The sequence below is a fragment of the Erpetoichthys calabaricus genome, chromosome 13, assembly GCF_900747795.2.
Source record: "Erpetoichthys calabaricus chromosome 13, fErpCal1.3, whole genome shotgun sequence".
NCBI classification, from domain to species: Eukaryota; Metazoa; Chordata; class Cladistia; order Polypteriformes; family Polypteridae; genus Erpetoichthys; species Erpetoichthys calabaricus.
Window position 1 is genome coordinate 21,794,955 of NC_041406.2, and position 20,706 is coordinate 21,815,660.

Genomic DNA, 20,706 nt, shown 5'->3' on the forward strand with positions numbered 1-20,706 from the left:
ATACAAAGAGATCCTTAACAAATAATTATTGGTATATTTTCCCTCAGTTTAAAATGCTTTCTTTTCTTCTTAATAAAAATTTTAAAGCAGTACTTCGCCGCTGCGAAGCGCAGGTATTTTGCTAGTACCCAATAAAACACAAAGAATAATACTGAACATCCTATGCTTGAGGATCTTTGTTTGACTGCAGATTCAAAGCCAAATGTGTTTATTATATAATTTAGAATAAATTGCGTAGAAGTACAAAGTAGCAATGGAATGAGTTAAATGAATTTCTGTACACATACAGAATAAGAAAATTTAAAGAAAACATAAAGGGAGGGGCATCCATACATTTAATAAGCCCACTTGTTTTCAGGTACCATTAGACCAATTAATGTGGTTTGAAAGGCTTGTGCAGCTGGTTAAAGATCACTACATGCATAAGTGCCACCTGCTGGGTGAAAGGGTGAGTGAAGTCCAGTTAAAAAACATCTCCACCAATGGTTGGGCCTCACACTGTGTGGAAGTTTAGAAAGACAAGGGCCACTAGTGGGCAGTAGACCCTGTCATGCCTAGTGCTCAGTGACCTTTTCAGGACCACCACCTGAGGGCCAGTTATCTAAAGCTGTGTGTAATAAATCAATGGTGTGTGTATTAGAGGCTCGGTGTAAGGTGCAGTCTCCCTGTGAGATTGAAGGAAAAGGTTTACGCTAATTAAGTGAAGTATATGGACTCTGGGAGTTAAACATGGTCTGGTCGATGAGACATTAACCAAAGCCACAAAGGAGTGAGATTAGAAAGATACAGTTGATGAGCTGATTTTCACAGAAGAGGAGGAAGATGGAGGTAGAATTTAAAAATGACAAGGAGCTAGTAATAACCCGCATGGAGAAACAGATGGAGGGCTGAAGTGTAGGGAATCCCTGGTCAAGGATGTGAACTTTGATAAAGGTGGAGCAGAATGAGTCCCAGGAAAACTGCGCAAAGGTGGAGAAAGCTAACATAAGAGGAGCGAAGCTCACCCTAATAGTGACCAAGAAGAAAAATCTGTGTTAAACCCAACTATTGTTATTTTCTGCTTAATATTAAATCTGTTATGGAAGTTTAGATTCAAGAACAGTTTTATTGGTAGTATGGTAACTTACAATAGTAATTACATATAGATATGAAAGGCACTATATAAATGAGATAAATGCCTATAGCTGTCTCTAGCAAGTGCAGATAGATATATATGAAAGACGATGTGTAATTGGAAGATGGATGGAAGGCACTATATAAAAGAGATAGATAAGCAATTTAGATGTCTTTAACTAGAAAGCTTACAGATAGATAAATGAAAGGTATTATTTTAAACTGCAGATTAGATGACTAATCCTGTCTCAAGTAAAATTACGCACATACAGAGGTAGCATTTTTGCTGCTGTAGACAAAGCTTTAAATGGAACCCCACACATGCCACCCCACTCCCCCCCCCAAAAAAAATTAAGGGTATTACCCTTTGTATGACACAAGTCTTTCATAAATGCAGGATTATTTCTGTTTTACCCTTTGATATAGTATTGCCTATATAACTAATTTTTTGTAATCTGGAAGTTTAAATGATTTGCGAACTGAATTATAGTGCACATAAAATGTATATATTTGTTCTGAAGAATTTCACAATTATTAGTAAATGGTGCCCAAGAAAACTAGAAATTTATTACAGACTAGCTATGCTACCCACTGAAGATGAGTTGAAATATTTGTAATCAATGTAGACTTCATGTTTTTATATTTGATATGTGACTTGTCTGTTTGGTCTGGTATGATAATACGCACTCAATTTCATTCCCTCATGGTGGCCTTTTCCTCTTCGTTTAGAGCCACCTATTTTCGCCATTCCATGTCTCGTACTGACCACTCTTTTAGTAGGAAGTGTTTTGCTGGCAACATGCGGTGGTGTTCTCTACCTCATTGGTGTGGTTTAGTAACTTTAGCCTAGTCAGGTTGGAGTTTTGGTTTCCTGACATGAACGTTTGATTTATCATTGTTTTCACTCATACATTGCACACTACATGAAGTTATTAGTCATTAGCATTATAACTATAAACCTTGTTCACGTGGCCTGAGTGGGTGCAAGAAAGTCGCTGTCAAATCAGACAAAGGAAGAGGAAGAAAAGACCCATTTTCTTATTTTTAGATCCTTATTAGGTAATAAACTCTGAGCTTGTGGGTTCAAACCCCAGTACTGATTCCTTGTGACCACGAGAAAATCACTTCACCTGCTTGTGCTCCAACTGGAACAACAAAAGAATATATACCTATCAACTGCACAAATTACTATAACATTGTAAAGTAGTATTTTTATGTAATTTTCACTAATTTTTTAAATTATTTATATTAATATTGAATAATCCATCCATTATCCAACCCGCTATATCCCATCTATAGTTTCACGGGGGTCTGCTGGAGCCAATCCCAGCCAACACAGGAAACAAACCCCAGGCAGGGCGCAGACACACACCAAGCACACACACGGGACAATTTAGAATCGCCAATGCACCTAACCTGCACGTCTTTGGACTGTGGGAGGAAACCCACACAGACACAGGGAGAACATGCAAACTCCACGCAGGGAGGACCCGGGAAGCGAACCCGGGTCTCCAAATTGCGAGGCAGCAGTGCTACCCACTGCGCCACCCTGCCGCCCATATTGAATAATGATAATACTAATATAACACAGGCATAATATACATAGTATTAATAATGTGAATTTCCCATTGGGATTAATAAAGTATCTATCTATCTATCTATCTATCTATCTATCTATCTATCTATCTATCTATCTATCTATCTATCTATCTATCTATCTAATATAGTGCCTTACATATCTATCTATCTATTATATAGTGCCTTTCCTATCTATCTATCTATCTATCTATCTATCTATCTATCTATCTATCTATCTATCTATCTATCTATCTATCTATCTATCTATCTATCTATCTATCTAATGCAATTGAAGAAAAGCCAAGCTCATAGAGTGCATGCTGAGCAGTTCAGGGATAGGGTAGAATTCTACCCATCTTTGGAGCCATTTTATTGATTACATTTTTGTCAGGATTCATAACAGATGCATAAAGGGTCCTTCTCAATGGCAATGCATTATGCTTGTGAAATGAAAGAAAAAACAGAAAGAAAAATCTATGTACATATCCAAAATCTGCATCAACCAATTGTCAAAATAAGGATAGAAAATAAGATGAACAAAATTACTGAAAAGTAAACGGCATTAAAGCAAGAATAACTACGATCCTGCACCTAAATACAATAAAGAAACAAGAATGTTCAGCTTAAAGAGAGTCTGTGAAGCTGAGCACTGTGCATCCTGGCATTTGATGGACCACCTGTGGAGGGCTGTTTTGGCTCATCCACAGTAAGACCAAACATTGCTAATATGTGAAAGTAAATATAAAATAATATAACAGGGTTAATGGGAGTTAGAGAGCTGAACCCCCTCCACAACCAAATACTCTGACCTAAGTGTCTGCCTAGTTTGTACACTGGTGGACAGCAAAATAAAAGGAACTAAGATAGATAGATAGATGGATAGATAGAAAGTAAAGGCACTATATGATAGATAGATAGAAAGTAAAGGCACTATATGATAGATAGATAGATAGATGTTAAAGGCACTAAAGATAGATAGATAGATAGATAGATAGATAGATAGATAGATAGATAGATAGATAGATAGATAGATAGATATGTAAGACACTGTTTAATAGATAGATAGATAGATAGATAGATAGATAGATAGATAGATAGATATGTAAGGCACTATATAACAGATAAGATAGATAGATATGTAAGGCACTATATGATAGATAGATAGATAGATAGATAGATAGATAGATAGATAGATAGATAGATAGATAGATAGATAGATATGTAAGGCACTATATAATAGATAGATAGATAGATAGATAGATAGATAGATAGATAGATAGATAGATAGATAGATAGATAGATAGATAGATAGATAGATAGATAGATAAGAATGACTAAAAAGGAAGAAAATTAAAAGGAAATTAAACTTTTTGGCTAATCCATGCCAATACCAATTACCCAATAGACAACCTGCGTTGTTTCAGGATTTTAATTTCTCCAGTTCGTCCACCACATTACAGAGCCTACACCATCACTTCTGGTGGGCACCTCAGATTTAACTCAACTGTTTAGCCTTGGCACCAAATTGTCCTGATGTGAGTGAGTCTGGAGGTGTGCGAGTGTGCTTCACCCTCAAGGTTGACTGCTGTCTTGTGTCTGCTGCTGGCAACACAGGCTTTGGGTCTACACGGTTTGTACACTGGTGGACAGCAAAATAAAAGGAACTAAGATAGATAGATAGATGGATAGATAGAAAGTAAAGGCACTATATGATAGATAGATAGAAAGTAAAGGCACTATATGATAGATAGATAGATGTTAAAGGCACTAAAGATAGATAGATAGATAGATAGATAGATAGATAGATAGATAGATAGATAGATAGATAGATAGATAGATAGATAGATAGATAGATGGATAGATTGAAAGTAAAGGCACTATATGATAGCTATATAGATAGATAGAAAGAAAGTAAAGGCACTATATGATAGATAGATAGATATATAGATAGATAGATAGTATGAAAAATACACAAGCTCAGTAATACACAATAAATGCAACACTGTACATTACATCCAACCTCAGACAAGGTATGTATGGAATAAAAAACCATAATGCATGCGTGTGCAATTTTCAGAATTTTCAGCTCAGAGAGCTTGAGAGAATACAGATAGACACGTGTAATTCCAACCCTTCATATTTCCTGAAGCCACTTTTTCCTCACGCAATATTGATTGTAAGACAAGAACCAACACGAGAGGAGCTTTCCAGCCCATCACAGGATGCATCCGCACACATACTCATCCCAGATTGTTTTGGACTTAAGTCGGTTGGTGACACTAAATTGACTGAGCTTGGGTGTGTGAGTTTGTTCTACAAAGGTCCTATGCTCCATAAAAGAACTGCTTTGTGTCAGATGCTGCTCTGTCTACTCTGGCTCCCCACAAGCTTAAAATAGGATTAAATGTGTTCATTATATGAATGAATGTCTTTGGGCTATGAGAAGAAGCAGGAGCCAGTAGAGAAATACGTCCAGACACTGAATTTATTCTGACAACCCCAGAGTGAAAGCAAGTAACAACTATAGACAGGATGTCAGTCTGTTTTAGGGCAGACACTCGCCATCTATATCCATTCTGGATCAGTTTAAAATCAGTTACATATTTAAGATACCGGAACTAGAACTAGCCAGAGAAAACGCCTACAAATATAAGAAACAAACAACTTTTATTATGAATTCACCCCAAGGCGCTTCACAAGTGCAGATTCGTTGTTATGCCTGTTTCATGCAGTTAGAGCTCGGGCAGGTTATGTGACTGTTTACAGCCACCATGTCATACTAGCTTTTCATGACAAATGTACACACTCCACGTGGACAGTGATTACACTGGGATGCAAACTCTTGCTCCTCTGCCAGTTATCATATTTTTTACATGTTCTTACTTCTATCTGTTTCGCCACAGATCACAGTTAGAAAGTGCTACTCATCCTGTTCCACTCAGTCCAAGCATGTTTTCATTTATTCCTGAAATGCTGAACAGAAGCACAGAAAAAGTGTAGACTGCACCCAAAGGAATGTAAAGTTGAAGTCTGCTTATTTTGCCTTTTGTCCTGATCATGGGAATCGGAATGCGTGGTGTGCGTCCTTGGCTGCAGCACGTTTGTGTGACTTTAAGAGGCGGAGATAACATGTGCTGGTATTTCCCAAGCAAGGGGCTGGAATGAAGTGCAGTGCCTGAGACCGAGCAGTCAGAACAGAGAGTCAAGAAGACTACAGTGAGAGGACGAAGAGAGCTGCAGGACACCTTAGAGAAAAGCCCACATGGCTCTTTATAATCCAGCCAGTCTGCCACCCAATGCAGAGGAGAAGGACTTTATTCAGGCTTATGAAAATGTCAGGGAGCAATATAAAGGTAAAAACCGCTTGAGAGGAGAGCTGGGCTTCTGACAGGCAAGCATGTGCATGGGATCACTTAAGTGAGTGTTTCTGGAATCCACTTCAAAGCTGGGGATTGGCATTAAAAAAGAACCTTGGAAGTTGTTTTTTTTTTTTTTTTTTGTTGTAAAAAGTTGTTTACTTTCCACTACAGGGCTGCATGTGAGTCTCAAATGTAATACATATGGTTGATTGAGTAGACGTGTTTTTTGGATTCTGAAAGTGTCTGCCTTGTAAGCCCTGAGTTAGTGTTGTGGGCATACGTCTAACTCCTGTGTAGTAATATTATTAGGGTCAGGGTAATCGGCAGGGTGTGTGCTTTGCTGCCACGGTAGGCACTACATGTCACTGACAAAAGAAATCACTTTACGAATGAGAGAGAGAGACTTGTAGTAGAGGTACAGTAGCACATTCAGGACCTCTGAGCAAACAGAAATGACAAACCAGTTGTAAAACAGTGTGTTCTGTCATCAAGGTGTGTTCTGGGAAAGGTGTGCTCGGACGCCGTGTTAACTTTATAGTTTTTCGAGGGGTTTACCTTTGCTGGCAGCTATCGTAGCCGACAGCAAGGCCCTGAGATTAGTCTAGTGCTTCTGTGAATGACATATACAGGGAGGTCCTGGGACCTGCTTCACTGTCCATGCGGAGTTGGTATGTTCTCCCCCATGTCCACCTTTAGGTGTCCACCTTTAGGTACTGTGAATTTGGCTTGCATCTCGAGCACAGCTAAATATCAAAGCATGACAGACAGACCAAAAGGATCCATTTTAAAGACACTACAAAAGTATTGACAGGTAGATTTGAATGACAGATTATAAAATATAGGAAAGTCAACATGAAAGATGTTAGATAAATTATAAATAAGTCTGAAAAACATTATCTAAAATTTGATAAATGATATCAGCCACCCTAAAAATATATGTATGTATTAAAGTCACTAAATAAGAAAATCTAGATGAACACCTGAAATCCACCAGTATATCTGGTCTGTGTGTGGATCCCAGTGCCCCAGTGAAGTGACACAGACACTGTGCTGTAAAAATGGTGCTGTCCTTCAGATGGTCTTACAAAATTCATATACATCTTTTAAAAAGTGTAGAATGTTTCCCAATGTCCTGGTTTAATTGCCCACCATGGCTTGATCATTCTTACCCCCTAATCATCCCCTATCCCTTACTGGCCAAATGTCTCTCTCTCTCTCATCCCTTCACCACCTAATAATAGCTAATGTGTGGTGAGCGTACTGGCACAAGAATGGCTGCCGTCGCATTATCCAGGTGGATGCTACACATTAGTGGTGTTTGAAGTGGCTCCACACTCACTATGTAAAGTGCTTTGAATAGTGAGAAAAGCGCTATATAAATGTAAATATTATTGATAACAAGAACAATGACGTTATTAATATGAAAGGCACTATATAAGAAGGAACAGATAGATATACAAGACAGTATATAAAAATATATATGCAATATGTACAATATAAAATGTATACCGGCCCGGACACAGACAGGCGAACACCGTAGTTTCAACACCACACACACGTTTATTATACATATTATATACAGTGACAGCACACAACCCAATACTCCTGTACTTTTCACCCATAAAGTCCAGGCCTCTTCGCAATGCCTCTCTCTCTAGGTCTTCCTCCATTCCTCTCCTCTAACCTCTGTCCTTCTTCCACCCGACTCCAGCCATCGAATTGAGGGAGGCGGCCCCTTTTATATCCACCCGGACGAGCTCCTGCCGGCACTCCCTGGTGTGGCGGAAGTGCCAGCTGTGCACCCGGAAGCACTCCGGGTGTCCCTGGTCTTCGGAATCTGGGCGCCTCCTGGCGGTGACCATGGGCCCTTATAGGGTTGAGCTTCCATGCTCCTTTCCTGTGGTCTCCATAGCCACCAGGGCAGTCGCCCCCTCGTGGTCTGGAGGAGGCGTAATCCCTCCTCCGGTCCTTCCAGGCGTCCCGGCTGGGTACCGCCCCCAGCTGCTCACCACAACAGATATGAATGACAATACAAGACTATATATAAAAAGACAATACAGTAATCCCTCCTCCATCGCGAGGGTTGCGTTCCAGAGCCACCCGCGAAATAAGAAAATCCGCGAAGTAGAAACCATATGCTTATATGGTTATTTTTATATTGTCATGCTTGGGTCACAGATTTGCGCAGAAACACAGGAGGTTGTAGAGAGACAGGAACGTTATTCAAACACTGCAGACAAACATTTGTCTCTTTTTCAAAAGTTTAAACTGTGCTCCATGACAAGACAAAGATGACAGTTCTGTCTCACAATTAAAAGAATGCAAACATATCTTCCTCTTCAAAGGAGTGCGCGTCAGGAGCAGAGCATGTCAGAAACAGACAAAATCAATAGCTGTTTGGCTTTTAAGTATGCGAAGCACCGCCGGTACAAAGCTGTTGAAGGCGGCAGCTCACACCCCCTCCGTCAAGAGCAGGGAGTGTGAGAGAGAGAGAGAAAGAGAGAGAGACAGAGAAAAACAAAGTCAAAAATCAATACGTGCCCTTTGAGCTTTTGCAGCATGTCGCTTCAAGAAGCAGCTGCACACATAAGGTAGCAACGTGAAGATAATCTTTCAGCATTTTTAGACGTGCGTCCTTATCGTCTAGGTGTGCGAACAGCCCCCCTGCTCACACCCCCTACATCAGGATCACAGAAAGTCAGCGCAAGAGAGAGAAAGAAAAGTAAGTTAGGGTAGCTTCTCAGCCATCTGCCAATAGCGTCCCTTGTATGAAATCAACTGGGCAAACCAACTGAGGAAGCACGTACCAGAAATTAAAAGACCCATTGTCCTCAGAAATCCACGAACCAGCAAAAAATCCGCGATATATATTTAAATATGCTTACATATAAAATCCGCGATAGAGTGAAGCCGCGAAAGGCGAAGCGCGATATAGCGAGGGATCACTGTATACAAAATATACAGTAGTTAGCTGTGAAAGTCACTGCATAAGAAAAGACAGATTACTAGATGTGCAAAACTGTGTAAAATATAGATAGGTAGTTCCTTTAAACATAATAATAATAATAAAAAATAATAATCATACATTTATATAGCACTTTACATAGTGCTTTACATAGTGAGTGTGGAGCCACTTCAACCACCACCAATGTGTAGCATCCACCTGGATGATGCAATGGTAGCCATTTTACACCAGTATGCTCACCACACATTAGCTGTTAAGTGGTGAATTGGTGAGAGAAGGTTAGCCAATTAAAGACGGAGGATGATTAGGGGGCCAGAACAACTAGACTGTGGTGGACAATTTAGCCTTGACATCGAGATACACCCTACTCTTTACGAAGGATACCCAGGGATCTTTTATGAGCACAGAGATTCAGGACCTTGGGTTTTACATCTCATTTGAAGGATGGCACCATTTTAACAGCATAGTGTCCCCATCACTGCACTGGGGCATTGGGACCCACATTCAGAACCCAAGGTAACCACCCCCTGTTGGCCTCGCCAATGCTTCTTCCAGCAGCGGTGCAACCTTTTTCCTAGATGGTCTCCCATCCAAGTACTTGGCCGGGCCTGAGCATGCTTAGCTTCAGGTGGGTGAACTCTTCTGAAGTGTAGGTGGTATATTTACTTAAATTATAGATATTAAAGCACTATAAAATACACAGATGGATAGATTAATATATTAAGAACAATGTAAGCAAAGTTAGTCATATTTGAGAGGCACTACATGAAAGACATTCAAAGTGATATATATTAAGTAAGGGTCACTATGGCTGTGCTTACTCACTGCTGTAGAGTACTTGGCTCAGTCCTGGTCCTGGTAGTTGTTATTAAGAGATTTCATATTATACCCATGTCCATGGAAGGGTTTTCCTCCTCAAATTCCTAAGACATGCGTGTTCAGTTAGGTGTTGACTCTAATTTGGCTTGTGTGAGTGGGTATGCATTTGAGTGTCTCCTAGACTGATTGGCACCCAGAGCTGGTTACTGCCATGTGCACAAAGCTGTCAACTTAGGTTCTTTTGCACTGCAACCCTGAACTAGCTTAAGCAGGCTTCAAATATGAATGAATGGCGTTTAAGGTTAATTGGCCTCCAGTGAGTGAGAGTGTCCTGTGGTGGATTAGCTTATCATCAAGCAATAGTTCCTGCCATGTTCTGGAAAAAATGGCTCCCTAAAATGGATGAGTGAATCAACAAAACCTAGAAACATGCGGCAGTGTTTTTCTGCTTTTTCTGCTTCAGCATGAGATTCACGGGTTGGAAATCCTTTGGCCAAATAGAATCCACTTGCTTTTTAAGTCATAGAAGTGTTTAGGTGCTTCCTGAAGTTGTTATTAAAATGTTATGTGATAATTAGTACAGGCGTTCTATAATAAGAGCAAACTGTGAATAGCACATGCATTTGCTTTGCGTGACTCATAAATGGTGCTGCTCCAACCTTGATTTAGTGTAAGCTGCCAAAGCGACTTACGTGGGTCTACCATTACTGTAATAAGCTTTTATATTTAAGTTATCCCTGTTGATATGTTCTCCTCATATCTGTGTTGATTTCCTCCCACAGTCCAAAGACTTACAGGGCAGGAGGATTGGCCATTGATATGTGTGTGAGTGTTGTCCATTGTGTCTGCCTTAATAATAGTTCTTTGCATTTATATAGCGCCTTTCTCACTACTCAAAGTGCTCAGCAATTGCAGGTTAAGGGCCTTGCTCAAGGGCCCAGCAGAGCAGAGTCCCTTTTTGGCATTTACGGGATTCGAACCGGCAACCTTCCAATTGCCAGTGCAGATCCCCAGCCTCAGAGCCACACCAGCCTTATGCGCTATGCATGCTGGGAGGGGTCTCCAGCTTTCTAGTGACACCACTCAGAATATAGCGAGTTTGGAAAATGGATGGAATTATTTTATAGGCAAATCAGTTTCTTTTAACTGAAAATTAAAATGTTACTTTACAGCCTTCTCTGTTTATTAATTTAAATGTAAACATAAATAAGTTTTGTTGTAAATGTACAGCAAATAAAGTATTGAGAGTGAGCCAGCTTTTACCACTGATAAATATGCAGAGAAATGTGATGAGGAAGTCAACTTTAAGTGATAATAACAGTAAACAGAAAATTTTCTACATAAGCCATAAATGTAAATTTAAATATTACACAAGTCTCACAGATTTTTATTGATTACAAATAAAGACATACTGTGAATGTTTTAATGCTAATAAATGTAAAATAAATAGGGAAAGCCAGACAGCTTTTATGGAGAATAAATATAAACAGACAAGCCAGACAGCTTTTATGAAGAATAAATATAAACAGACACATTGTGAGTAGGATGGCATGGTGGGTAGCTCTCAGTGGCTTATGGGTCTAATAGTGGGTGGACATAGTGTGGCGTAGTGGTTAAGGCTTTGGACTTCAAACCCTTCAGCTGTGAGTTCAAACCCTGCTGTTGGTGCCGTGTGGCCATGAGCAAGTCACTTGACCTGCCTGTACTTCAATTGGAAAAGCAAAAGAAACAGAACCAATTGTACTGTATCTCTCAGATGTATGCTGCTTTGTTCAAAGGTATCAGCCATGTGATAATATGAATATTCCTGGTTGATTCACACACCTGGGGCCTCATGTATAAACGGTGCGTACGCACAGAAATGTTGCGTACGAACCTTTCCATGCTCAAATCGCGATGTATAAAACCTAAACTTGGCGTAAAGCCACGCACATTTCCACGGTAACTCATACCTTGGCGTACGCAATTTCTCCGCTCGGTTTTGCAGACTGGCGGCAACCAGCATCAAAGCAGTGCTACTGTTCCTGTGTGTTACCCTTTCTTTCTTAGACCCACATTCCTGACGCTGCTTTATAAATACACTGAAATTAACCGCATACCGTTCATAAATTTAATGCATCTGATTGTAATTAACCTGTAACAATATAATGGTCCACAGAATGGTCAAACTGCTGTTCCTGTGTGCTCATCCTTTCTTTCTTAGTTCCACATTCCTGACGCGGCTTTATAAATACACTGAAATTAACTGCATATTGTTTATTAGTGTAATGCATCTGATTGTAATTAACCTGTAGCAATATAATGGGCCAGGGAATAGCCATAGTATTCCAAATACCATAACTGCTTTAGCATTGTTACGCTCACTGCATCTTGTTCTTCTTTTTGCTGCTCCCGTTAAGGGTTGCCACTGCGGATCATCTTTTTCCATATTACTCTCACTGCACCACTCAGAGTATTTATATCACTGTATCTGAGTGTGAATCGCAGCAGCAGATGATCGGAAAGAGAATTATCGGTATACAGTTTCAAGTACACACTATCTCAACCACGGCAAAAAGCGTCAAAGCCTTTCCTGTACGGACCTCGCGTTTCAGAAACAGTTTCATCCCAAGAACTCTAAACGCACTCAATCAGTCCATCAAGTGCTCCTTGTAGAACTGTATGTACTTATAAGTACAATCACCTCACTGTAAACTTACACTACAGTTATAATATTGCACAACCTGCGCTACTTTATAAAGCGCGTATGATGACAATATCATTTTTAAGATGAAATGCAGCAAAATATGTTGCTTATAGTATACAGATAAAACTTTTAACTTCATTTAAATAATCTGTATTGTTAATAATTAAACATGTGAGGACACGGTACCGCAGCGTATAGCTAGTTCAAGGATAGCTCCTGCCTTGCGCTGTATTCTTGCTGGTGCTGACGCGACACTGGAAGGATAGACGAATAGAATAATTAAACATGTACTACGAAGATATTTCAATGTTCCTTAAAAGTTTTGAAGAATCGGCATTCTAAGCTTACAAATGGCTTAACGTCTATTACAGAGCTGATTGTGTGGCGATTGGAGAAAGAAAAGTATGGACAGGAATTGAAGGTTAGTACGTTTGAAAGAGACAGTACTTCTGTAATAAATTATTTCATCGAAGGTCGCACATGGTGCAGCAAGCCTCTTGCGTGAGATATGAACAATCACTGCGCCACCGTGTTCCCATGTTTAATAACATGCTTTCATTCCTATCATCATGAAAATGATATCACGTATACATCTCAGTATTTTAATTATTCAGAGAGCTGTAATATGTCGAATGTAATGCATTCTGTGTCCTGTCGGAGAAAGAGAAAGAACGGAAGCACGTAGTGATTCACACACATAGAGCACATAGAAGATAAAACACAGAACAAAGCATTTAACGTGCTACTTGAGAAACTAGTAAAATAAACGATTTTAAGATGAAGTTTATGATGTTCTACTTTAATGGCAAAATAAACTACGTGATTAAAGTGGAAATTTTGAGATTAAAGTTGACATTTTGTGCTTTTTTCCCCACTGTGTGCCTATGTTTTTTGTTTGTACCCTAATAAGCTTTCATATGACACTCAGACGGTGGGCTACGACTTGCCTTTTCACGGCGACTTTGATATGTGATTTTTTTTTTATTTCGGGCACTGTGCGACTTTGTGAATTTGATCTTTCGAGTTTTTCCGACACTCTGTCACTCGATCAACTTTCTTTTGTTGATGATACCACTGTTTAAACCAACAAATAGTACGTTTTTCCTTTGCCTCCACTTGGTATTCACTGAAATTCTTATATTTTCCCCCGTGCTTTTCCCATTGTCTTTTCACAGAAGGCTATTTATATTGATTTGCATATTCAAAGAGGCGTAATTCTGGGAGGAATTGGGGCGGGACAGAAGGCGCGTGCACGTACGTTACTTTTCACGCTGGTCGGGATTTATGTAGTGGAAGAACGTGAAAGTATGCGTGCGCACAGATTCCTGCATCTGGATTTTTCCGTGCGTACGCACAATCCCACTTTTGTGCTTACGCCATGTTATAGTGTGAGTTCTACGCACGGCGTAGAGGCCCCTGGTCATTTCCCATTAAAAGACTGCACCTTGAACCCATTTCTGAGTGGGATTATCTCTACATAGTCTGATTTTCCTCTTAAATCTCTGACGACCATCCATCCATTCATTCATTTGCTTAACCCACTTTATCCTAGGTAGGGCTGCAGGGACACCGGAGCTTATCCCAAAATATATAGGGATAAGGCAGGAACAATCACTGGACAGGGCACCAGTTAGATGCTTGGTGAACATACACACACACACACACACACACACATATATCCACACACACTCCTCTCCAGGCCCAATTTATCCATCCTTCCATCATCCAACCCGCTATATCCTAACTACAGGGTCATGGGGGTCTGCTGGAGCCAATCCCAGCCAACACAGGGTGCAAGGCAGGAACAAACTCTGGGCAGGGCGCCAGCCCACCGCAGGGCACACCCACACACACTAGGGACAATCTAGAATCGACAATGCACCTAACTTGCATGTCTTTGGACTGTGGGAGGAAACCCACGCAGACACGGGGAGAACATGCAAACTCTACGCAAGGAGGACCAGGGAAGCAAACCCAGGTCTCCTAACTGAGAGGCAGCAGCGCTACCCACTGAGCCACCGTGCCGCCCGGGCCCAATTTAACAACACCAATTCACCTAACCTACATGTATTTGGACTGTGGAAGATAACTGGGGCACCCAGAGGAAAGCAGCTGGACAGGGACTGGGGAGAACCTCACCCAGGGTGAGCACCCGTGACTTAAACCCCTGCACCCTTGTTTTGACATGGCAGTACCAACAACACACCACTGTGATGCCCTGTATCTGCAGGGGTGAAGTGAATGGCAAATTGTGCCATGCCAGAATGACCACATGTGATTGTAGGCCTTGCAGTGGGCTTGTGCCGTGTCCAAGGCTGGTTCCTGTCATGCGCCCAGTGTTGAACTGGGCTAACTTGGCTTGAGGATGTTGTTCTGTGATATTTTGTGAGCAATTCAGTTTTAGCAAGTTTCTTTTAATTATAATGCATACTTTATTTATCCATTGTTTTCATTTTCATTATTATTCTTCCTCCTTTGCGCCTGACGTTTCCTGGGGTAGGCTCCATCTCCCCTGTGACCCTCCTATGGATAAGCAATTTAAAAAGATGGGTGGATGGCTGATGCATTTTTCTAAGGCAACTTGCAAATGTCTTGTGCAGTGTTTGCAATTGGAGCTCAGATAAATTAAGCGGCAACATGTGGTGATCCTGATTTGTCCATCACTGGTGTCCCTGTCAGCCAAAGCATATCCCATCAGCGCTTGCTGCAAAGCAGGGCAGAGAGTAATTGGGAATAGAGCGCCATTCCATCACTAGACTCACTTTGTCATCTTAAGGTTACTTGTTGACCTGTACTGTTCATTTTATGAAGGAAAACAGAGAGTAGCAAAAGTCAGAGTCCACCACACTACTGAGTAAACCTTTGGCAATTTCCTGGACTTTATTAGTGCCCACTTATATTAGTGCCCACTTAATGAGGATGATCTGCATATTTCCCTGCTTTATGCCATTCACTCATGACAGTGCCAGTGAAAGGTACCCACCACTACAAGTTATGTTAAAGCTGTCTGAAGAACTTCCAGTTTCTGTATAACCTGAGCCTTTTGTCAAATTGTACTGTTCACATTCAGGACCTTTTCATATTGGCCTCCTCAGCTCCGATGGAGAGTAGCTCCTTCATTTTGCAAACCAGACAATTTTCATATAGTTAATGTTGCAAAACAAAAGAAATCTTTATAGTATGTCCCACATGCATTTGTGTGCTTAAATTAGTTGTAGCCCTACATACATCTTTACTCATGTCTACTTCTCACATACAGTGAGTCATCAGTGTGTCTTATTTAAGACTGAAATTGCATGTTTTGTGTGCTTAACCCATAATGTTGTGGATTTTTTCACACAGTAGCTGGGGTCTTACTTAGTCTATACCAGGGTAATGGCTGAGTTTCTTTAGATGTTGACGTGAGCTTTCATTCACATGTGACCTTTGCTCACTAAGTTATGGAGAAGAGCAGCACACTGTGTGATGGAGCTCATGATTGGCCTGGGAATGAAATGGAGATACCCGTGGGCTTTAAGGCAGGAGTGCTGCCATAGGCATTGGATTACTTCTATTGCTATTGCATATGACATTGGATGTGAAATATTGCTTTTGAGAGAACGTTTATGGAAAATAAATGAATACAGAAATGTTGTAAGACTTTTATGGATAAAAGTGTCAATAAAGTGTTCACGTCAGACACATTGTAACAAAAGTGCATTTAAACAAGGCATTTGTGACAATATTTGATATCAGTGCCAATATGAAAAAACAGAAATGTAAGTCAGATCTAATAAAAATAAACATTCATCCATTTTTCAACACATGCTTCGCCAGAGAACTAAAGCCCATGTCACATTAGACGTCTTTACCAGATATTTTCATTCGTAGCCTTCATTTACATGATCTTAGCAAGTTGAAGGCAGTCAGTGGCACAATGCCATGAAGGCCGGTCATCTAGTCTGACACACACCCAGCAACTAACTCCATACAGTCCACAACTCACCCATCAAAAGGGTTTGATTTTGTCTTTAGTTGTTGGGGTGAGCATAAGAGCAGACTACCAATGAATGCTCATCTGAAAGTACAATGCATGGAATAACGAACATCAGTGTTTTGGACCTCACAAACAGAATGTATGATTTGTTGTGTTCTACCTAAAACAACTTATTAGGAAAAAAAGGGCAGTAATTACACTTTAACAGTCCAAACCTGGTAACTCTTTATACAGTCCGTCTCCGTCAGTCAGCATGCTATTTACTGTTAGAAGAAGGGGTGAGGATAACCGCACTACAAACTCGTCATGCAGTTGCTAAATTTGACATGCCCAGTGATTTTTAGTTTTGCAGATTGACATCTTGTGGCGACAAGATCAGCAACTCAGTCAGCAAGTCTGACATACCCCACAGCTACAAGTCACGTATTATTATGTGGTGTAATGTAATGTAATTCTTTTTGAAGGTCTTCTGTAATAATAAATTAAAATTGAATAGTTGTAAGAAAATATTTCATAATTCTAAAATGCAACATGCTTATCAGCTACCTATTAATTATAATGTGTACATATCTCTCTATTATAAAAAAAAATCCTGGGAGGGAGACTAGGGAGACGAGATGTGATCTTCTCGGAAGACAATTTGACGTCCCGCGAGAGACACTTTAACGTCACGTGAGACAAGGCAGTGAGACAACATTTAAAACAAGTTCACAGACATCTAACCAAGCAGGTATTGGAATGCTTTTGGCAGACAGACATCATGTGCTCCCAGCTCTTAAAACAACGACAAGCTGAACACACAGCTTGCCAACAGCAGCAGCAGGAAGCCAGCAGATGATCCAACCGCTCCTTCTTAGCGTGCGTTCAGCCTGCCACCCCCCCCCCCCAACACAACGCGAGTGGCAGAGATGCAAAATGGCAAAAGGACAGCTGCTGTACAGGCTTTGAAATGATCGACGCAAAGCGTGACAAGCAGAAAACGCAGCTCGCCAGCAGCAGCAGAAAGCCAACAGATGATCTGACGGCATCTCCTTAGCATGCGTTTAGCTGCCCCCCTTTCACAACACGAGCAGTGTTATATGTCCTGCGAGAAAGAGATGTGACCACGCCTGAGGCCGGAAATAAACGACAAGTATTGTTTTTACAAAAGTTTTAAATTAAAAGTTTAAAATAATGCATATGTAACAATTCCCATGAAAATAAAAATCTCTTTACATTGTATATTCGGTAAACCAAACCCTGGAGTGGGCGAGCGAAGTGACCAGGGGGCAGAGCCCCCTAGTTATTCAAAAAGTTGAGTTTCCATCATTAATGAATAAAAACAAATTTTATAGGGAGGATATAATGTTATCACATTCAATGTATATTGAATTTCAGTCATCATTTTTTGATTAATATAAAAAGACATTTTATGAAGAACTTAAAGATTTTTGTTTTTAGTAAAAACTAGGGGGCTTCGCTTGCCCACCCCACCCCGCCTACAGTATGCGCCAACCACTTTGCGTCTCTGCCACTTACATTGTGAAGAGGGGAGCTGAACGTACCTCAAGGAGACGCGATCGCTCCTGCGACACCCCCTCTTAAACGGTGATACAATGGGAAACACATACTTTTTTTTTTTTACCTCCTCTTTGCTCGATCAGCTGCTGGCTTGGTGCTGCCGCCATGTCGTGTGATCTGCATCTCGTGTGGCGCACTTCTGTCATATCATCTATGTCCATATATTCGATCTCTTTTTGCTTTTACCTTTTCGTCAATATCGCTTTGAATTTTGATTCCGTGTTTGGAATTACATCGTGACAACTCAACGTATAACTGCCTGTGAGTGAATATCGTTTCTTTCTCTCTACAAGAAATGTGTCTGACGTGACCTCGCAGGACTTTTCCAAATCTCTTTGCATAAGCTCTTGTCTCACAGGGCTTCCGGCCCCGGGTGTGGTTACATCGCTGGGCACGAAGACTCATCTCACGGTACGTGAAAGTGTCTCTGTGAGAATCACATCTCATCTCCTTCCAAAATTTTTTTTTATAATAGAGATATGTAAACAAAAATCTTATAGGTATTATCTAATGATAATAAATATAATTTAAGAAACTGCTTTTTCCTGAGATACAGTAGGCTACAGCTGCCCCAAGTCCCTTTCCTGGATAAGCGGGTTAAGAGAATGCCAGGATAGTAATGAATATGAAGAAGTTAAGAAGCTGCTTTTCCGACATCCTTTTTGATGATAAGTGAATACAGGAGATTTTAACTGTTAAAAATGTTGCAAATCAAACATCTTTTAAAGATAATAAATAGATGTTATTCAATAAAAAGAAATTCAAGCAAAGTAAGGGAGGATACAGAGCAGGAGGTGGCATAGTTAAAGATGTTCAGATTTGCATTGGGTGTGACGAGGATGGACAGGATTAGAAATGGGGACATTAGAGGGTCAGTCAGCTCAGGTTGGATGGTTGGGAGACAAAGTCAGAGAGGTGAGATTGCATTGGTTTGGACATGTGCAGAGGAGAGATGCTGGGTATATTGGGAGAAGGATGCTAAGGATAGAGCCGCCAGGTAAGAGGAAAAGAGGAAGGCCTAAGAGAAGGTTTATGGATGTGGTGAGACAGGACATGCAGGTGATGGGTGTAACAGAGCAAATGACGAGGACAGGAAGATGTGGCAACAGATGATCTGCTCATCCTAATGGGAACATCCAAAACCAGAAGAAGATTCAAGAAAATTGAGTGTTATGGATAACCCTAACCCTAACCTGCTTATTATCCAGGACTTGCCTGCAGAAACCACACAGTTACCTTTAGTAAATTTAAAATACATTTATAAAAAAGTTGTCATCTCATGACACTGAATGCAAATTACAATATTGCCTTTCATTCTTTTTTGAATACACTACATCCATAATGGTTAACAATGAACAACACCCTAGTACTACACTTTTTTGAATAATAAATAATTTTTTAATTGATGAGTTTCAGTAAATTGGTGGAAGTCAGTTAACATTTAATGATGACTAAGCAGATTTTTAACAATTACTAGATACAAACAAATTTTTACATACATCTTATAATTTTTTGCCAGTAAGCCGTGGATTAAAATATATATTTTTCTTTTCAGACATCTTTTTTGATAATAAATGATTAGCGGAATGTTGTGGAATTTCATTTATGAGTTATAGTCAGTTTGCTTTTAATGATAATCTAGTAAAATAGACATTTTTATGAAAGTTGAGTTTTAGTCATTAGAAAGCATAATTTTGTATGTAAATCATCATTTGATGATAATAAATGTTTGTTTTCACAGGTCTTTTTAGTAATTGGTTCTTTTAATGATAGGTGTTACTGTTATTATCATTATTATAATTATCAGTATCAGCTCTTCTTAGACTGACACTTTTTCCAAAGTGACTTACCACATTTGAGTGATACAGTTGGTTCCATTCCATTTGTTTTTCCAATTGGCGCACAGGCAGGTGAAGCGACTTGCTCATGGTCATACAGTGTCAGTAGTGGGATTTGAACACACACCCTGTGGGTCTGAAGTCCAAAGCCTTAACATTAAAACTCAGTCAGCTGTTAATAATGCCAATATAAACAGGCTTTCTCATAGTAAACTGAGCTTTAGTGGCAATAAAAATGATCAATATAATTACAGTTTTTATTCAATAAAATGTTCCAAGTCAACCTGCTTTTATTGTTCATAAATTAAAAGTGAATTTTAGCAAGAAGAACATCTCTAGGAAACAAATGTATTAAAATGTTGCCAATTTATAGAATAGTAAAAAGACGTGCTATGGGACACTATCTTAAGTTTCTTATTGTCATGCACCTAGACGGTCAGCCATCACAAATTCTTTCTAAAGTTTATGTGCTGCAGGTGACTTTACAGTAGTATAATAAGAAGGCGTGGGGGTGGGTGTGGGGGCAGAGGGTGTGGTTTATGAGGCCAAATGCTAAGAAGGTGGGTGGGAGTGGAGGAGGGGGCAGTGGGTGGGGTTTATGAAGCCACATGCTAAGAAGCAAGCACATCTTCTAAAAATAAAACCTGACTTTAGCTAAGTTGTTCTGCTTGAGAGCCATTTGCTCATCTGTAAGAAGATGTCAGAATATCTGTCTGAGTGCAGGCAAATTGTTTTCACAAGGGCTGAACCTTCTACGCCTTTTGTCCTGAGTGATGTCATTGGCTATCCTTATAAATGATGAAGAGTGAGAG

General features: G+C 40.1%; 1 protein-coding gene across 3 annotated transcripts in view; it reads left to right on the top strand.

Moving 5' to 3' along the window:
* The window catches only part of pleca (plectin a), an 828,744-nt gene that overhangs the window by 237,748 nt on the left and 570,290 nt on the right, over window positions 1-20,706 (top strand). The window contains exon 1 of one of the 3 annotated variants that reach the window (XM_051935606.1): window positions 5,884-6,044. The exons of the other annotated variants lie outside the window; for them this stretch is intronic. Within the exon in view, the coding sequence (XP_051791566.1) occupies window positions 5,954-6,044 (91 nt within the window). The 5' untranslated portion in view covers window positions 5,884-5,953. Of the gene's footprint in view, window positions 1-5,883; window positions 6,045-20,706 lie in introns of those variants that run through there. 3 annotated transcript variants of the gene reach the window in all.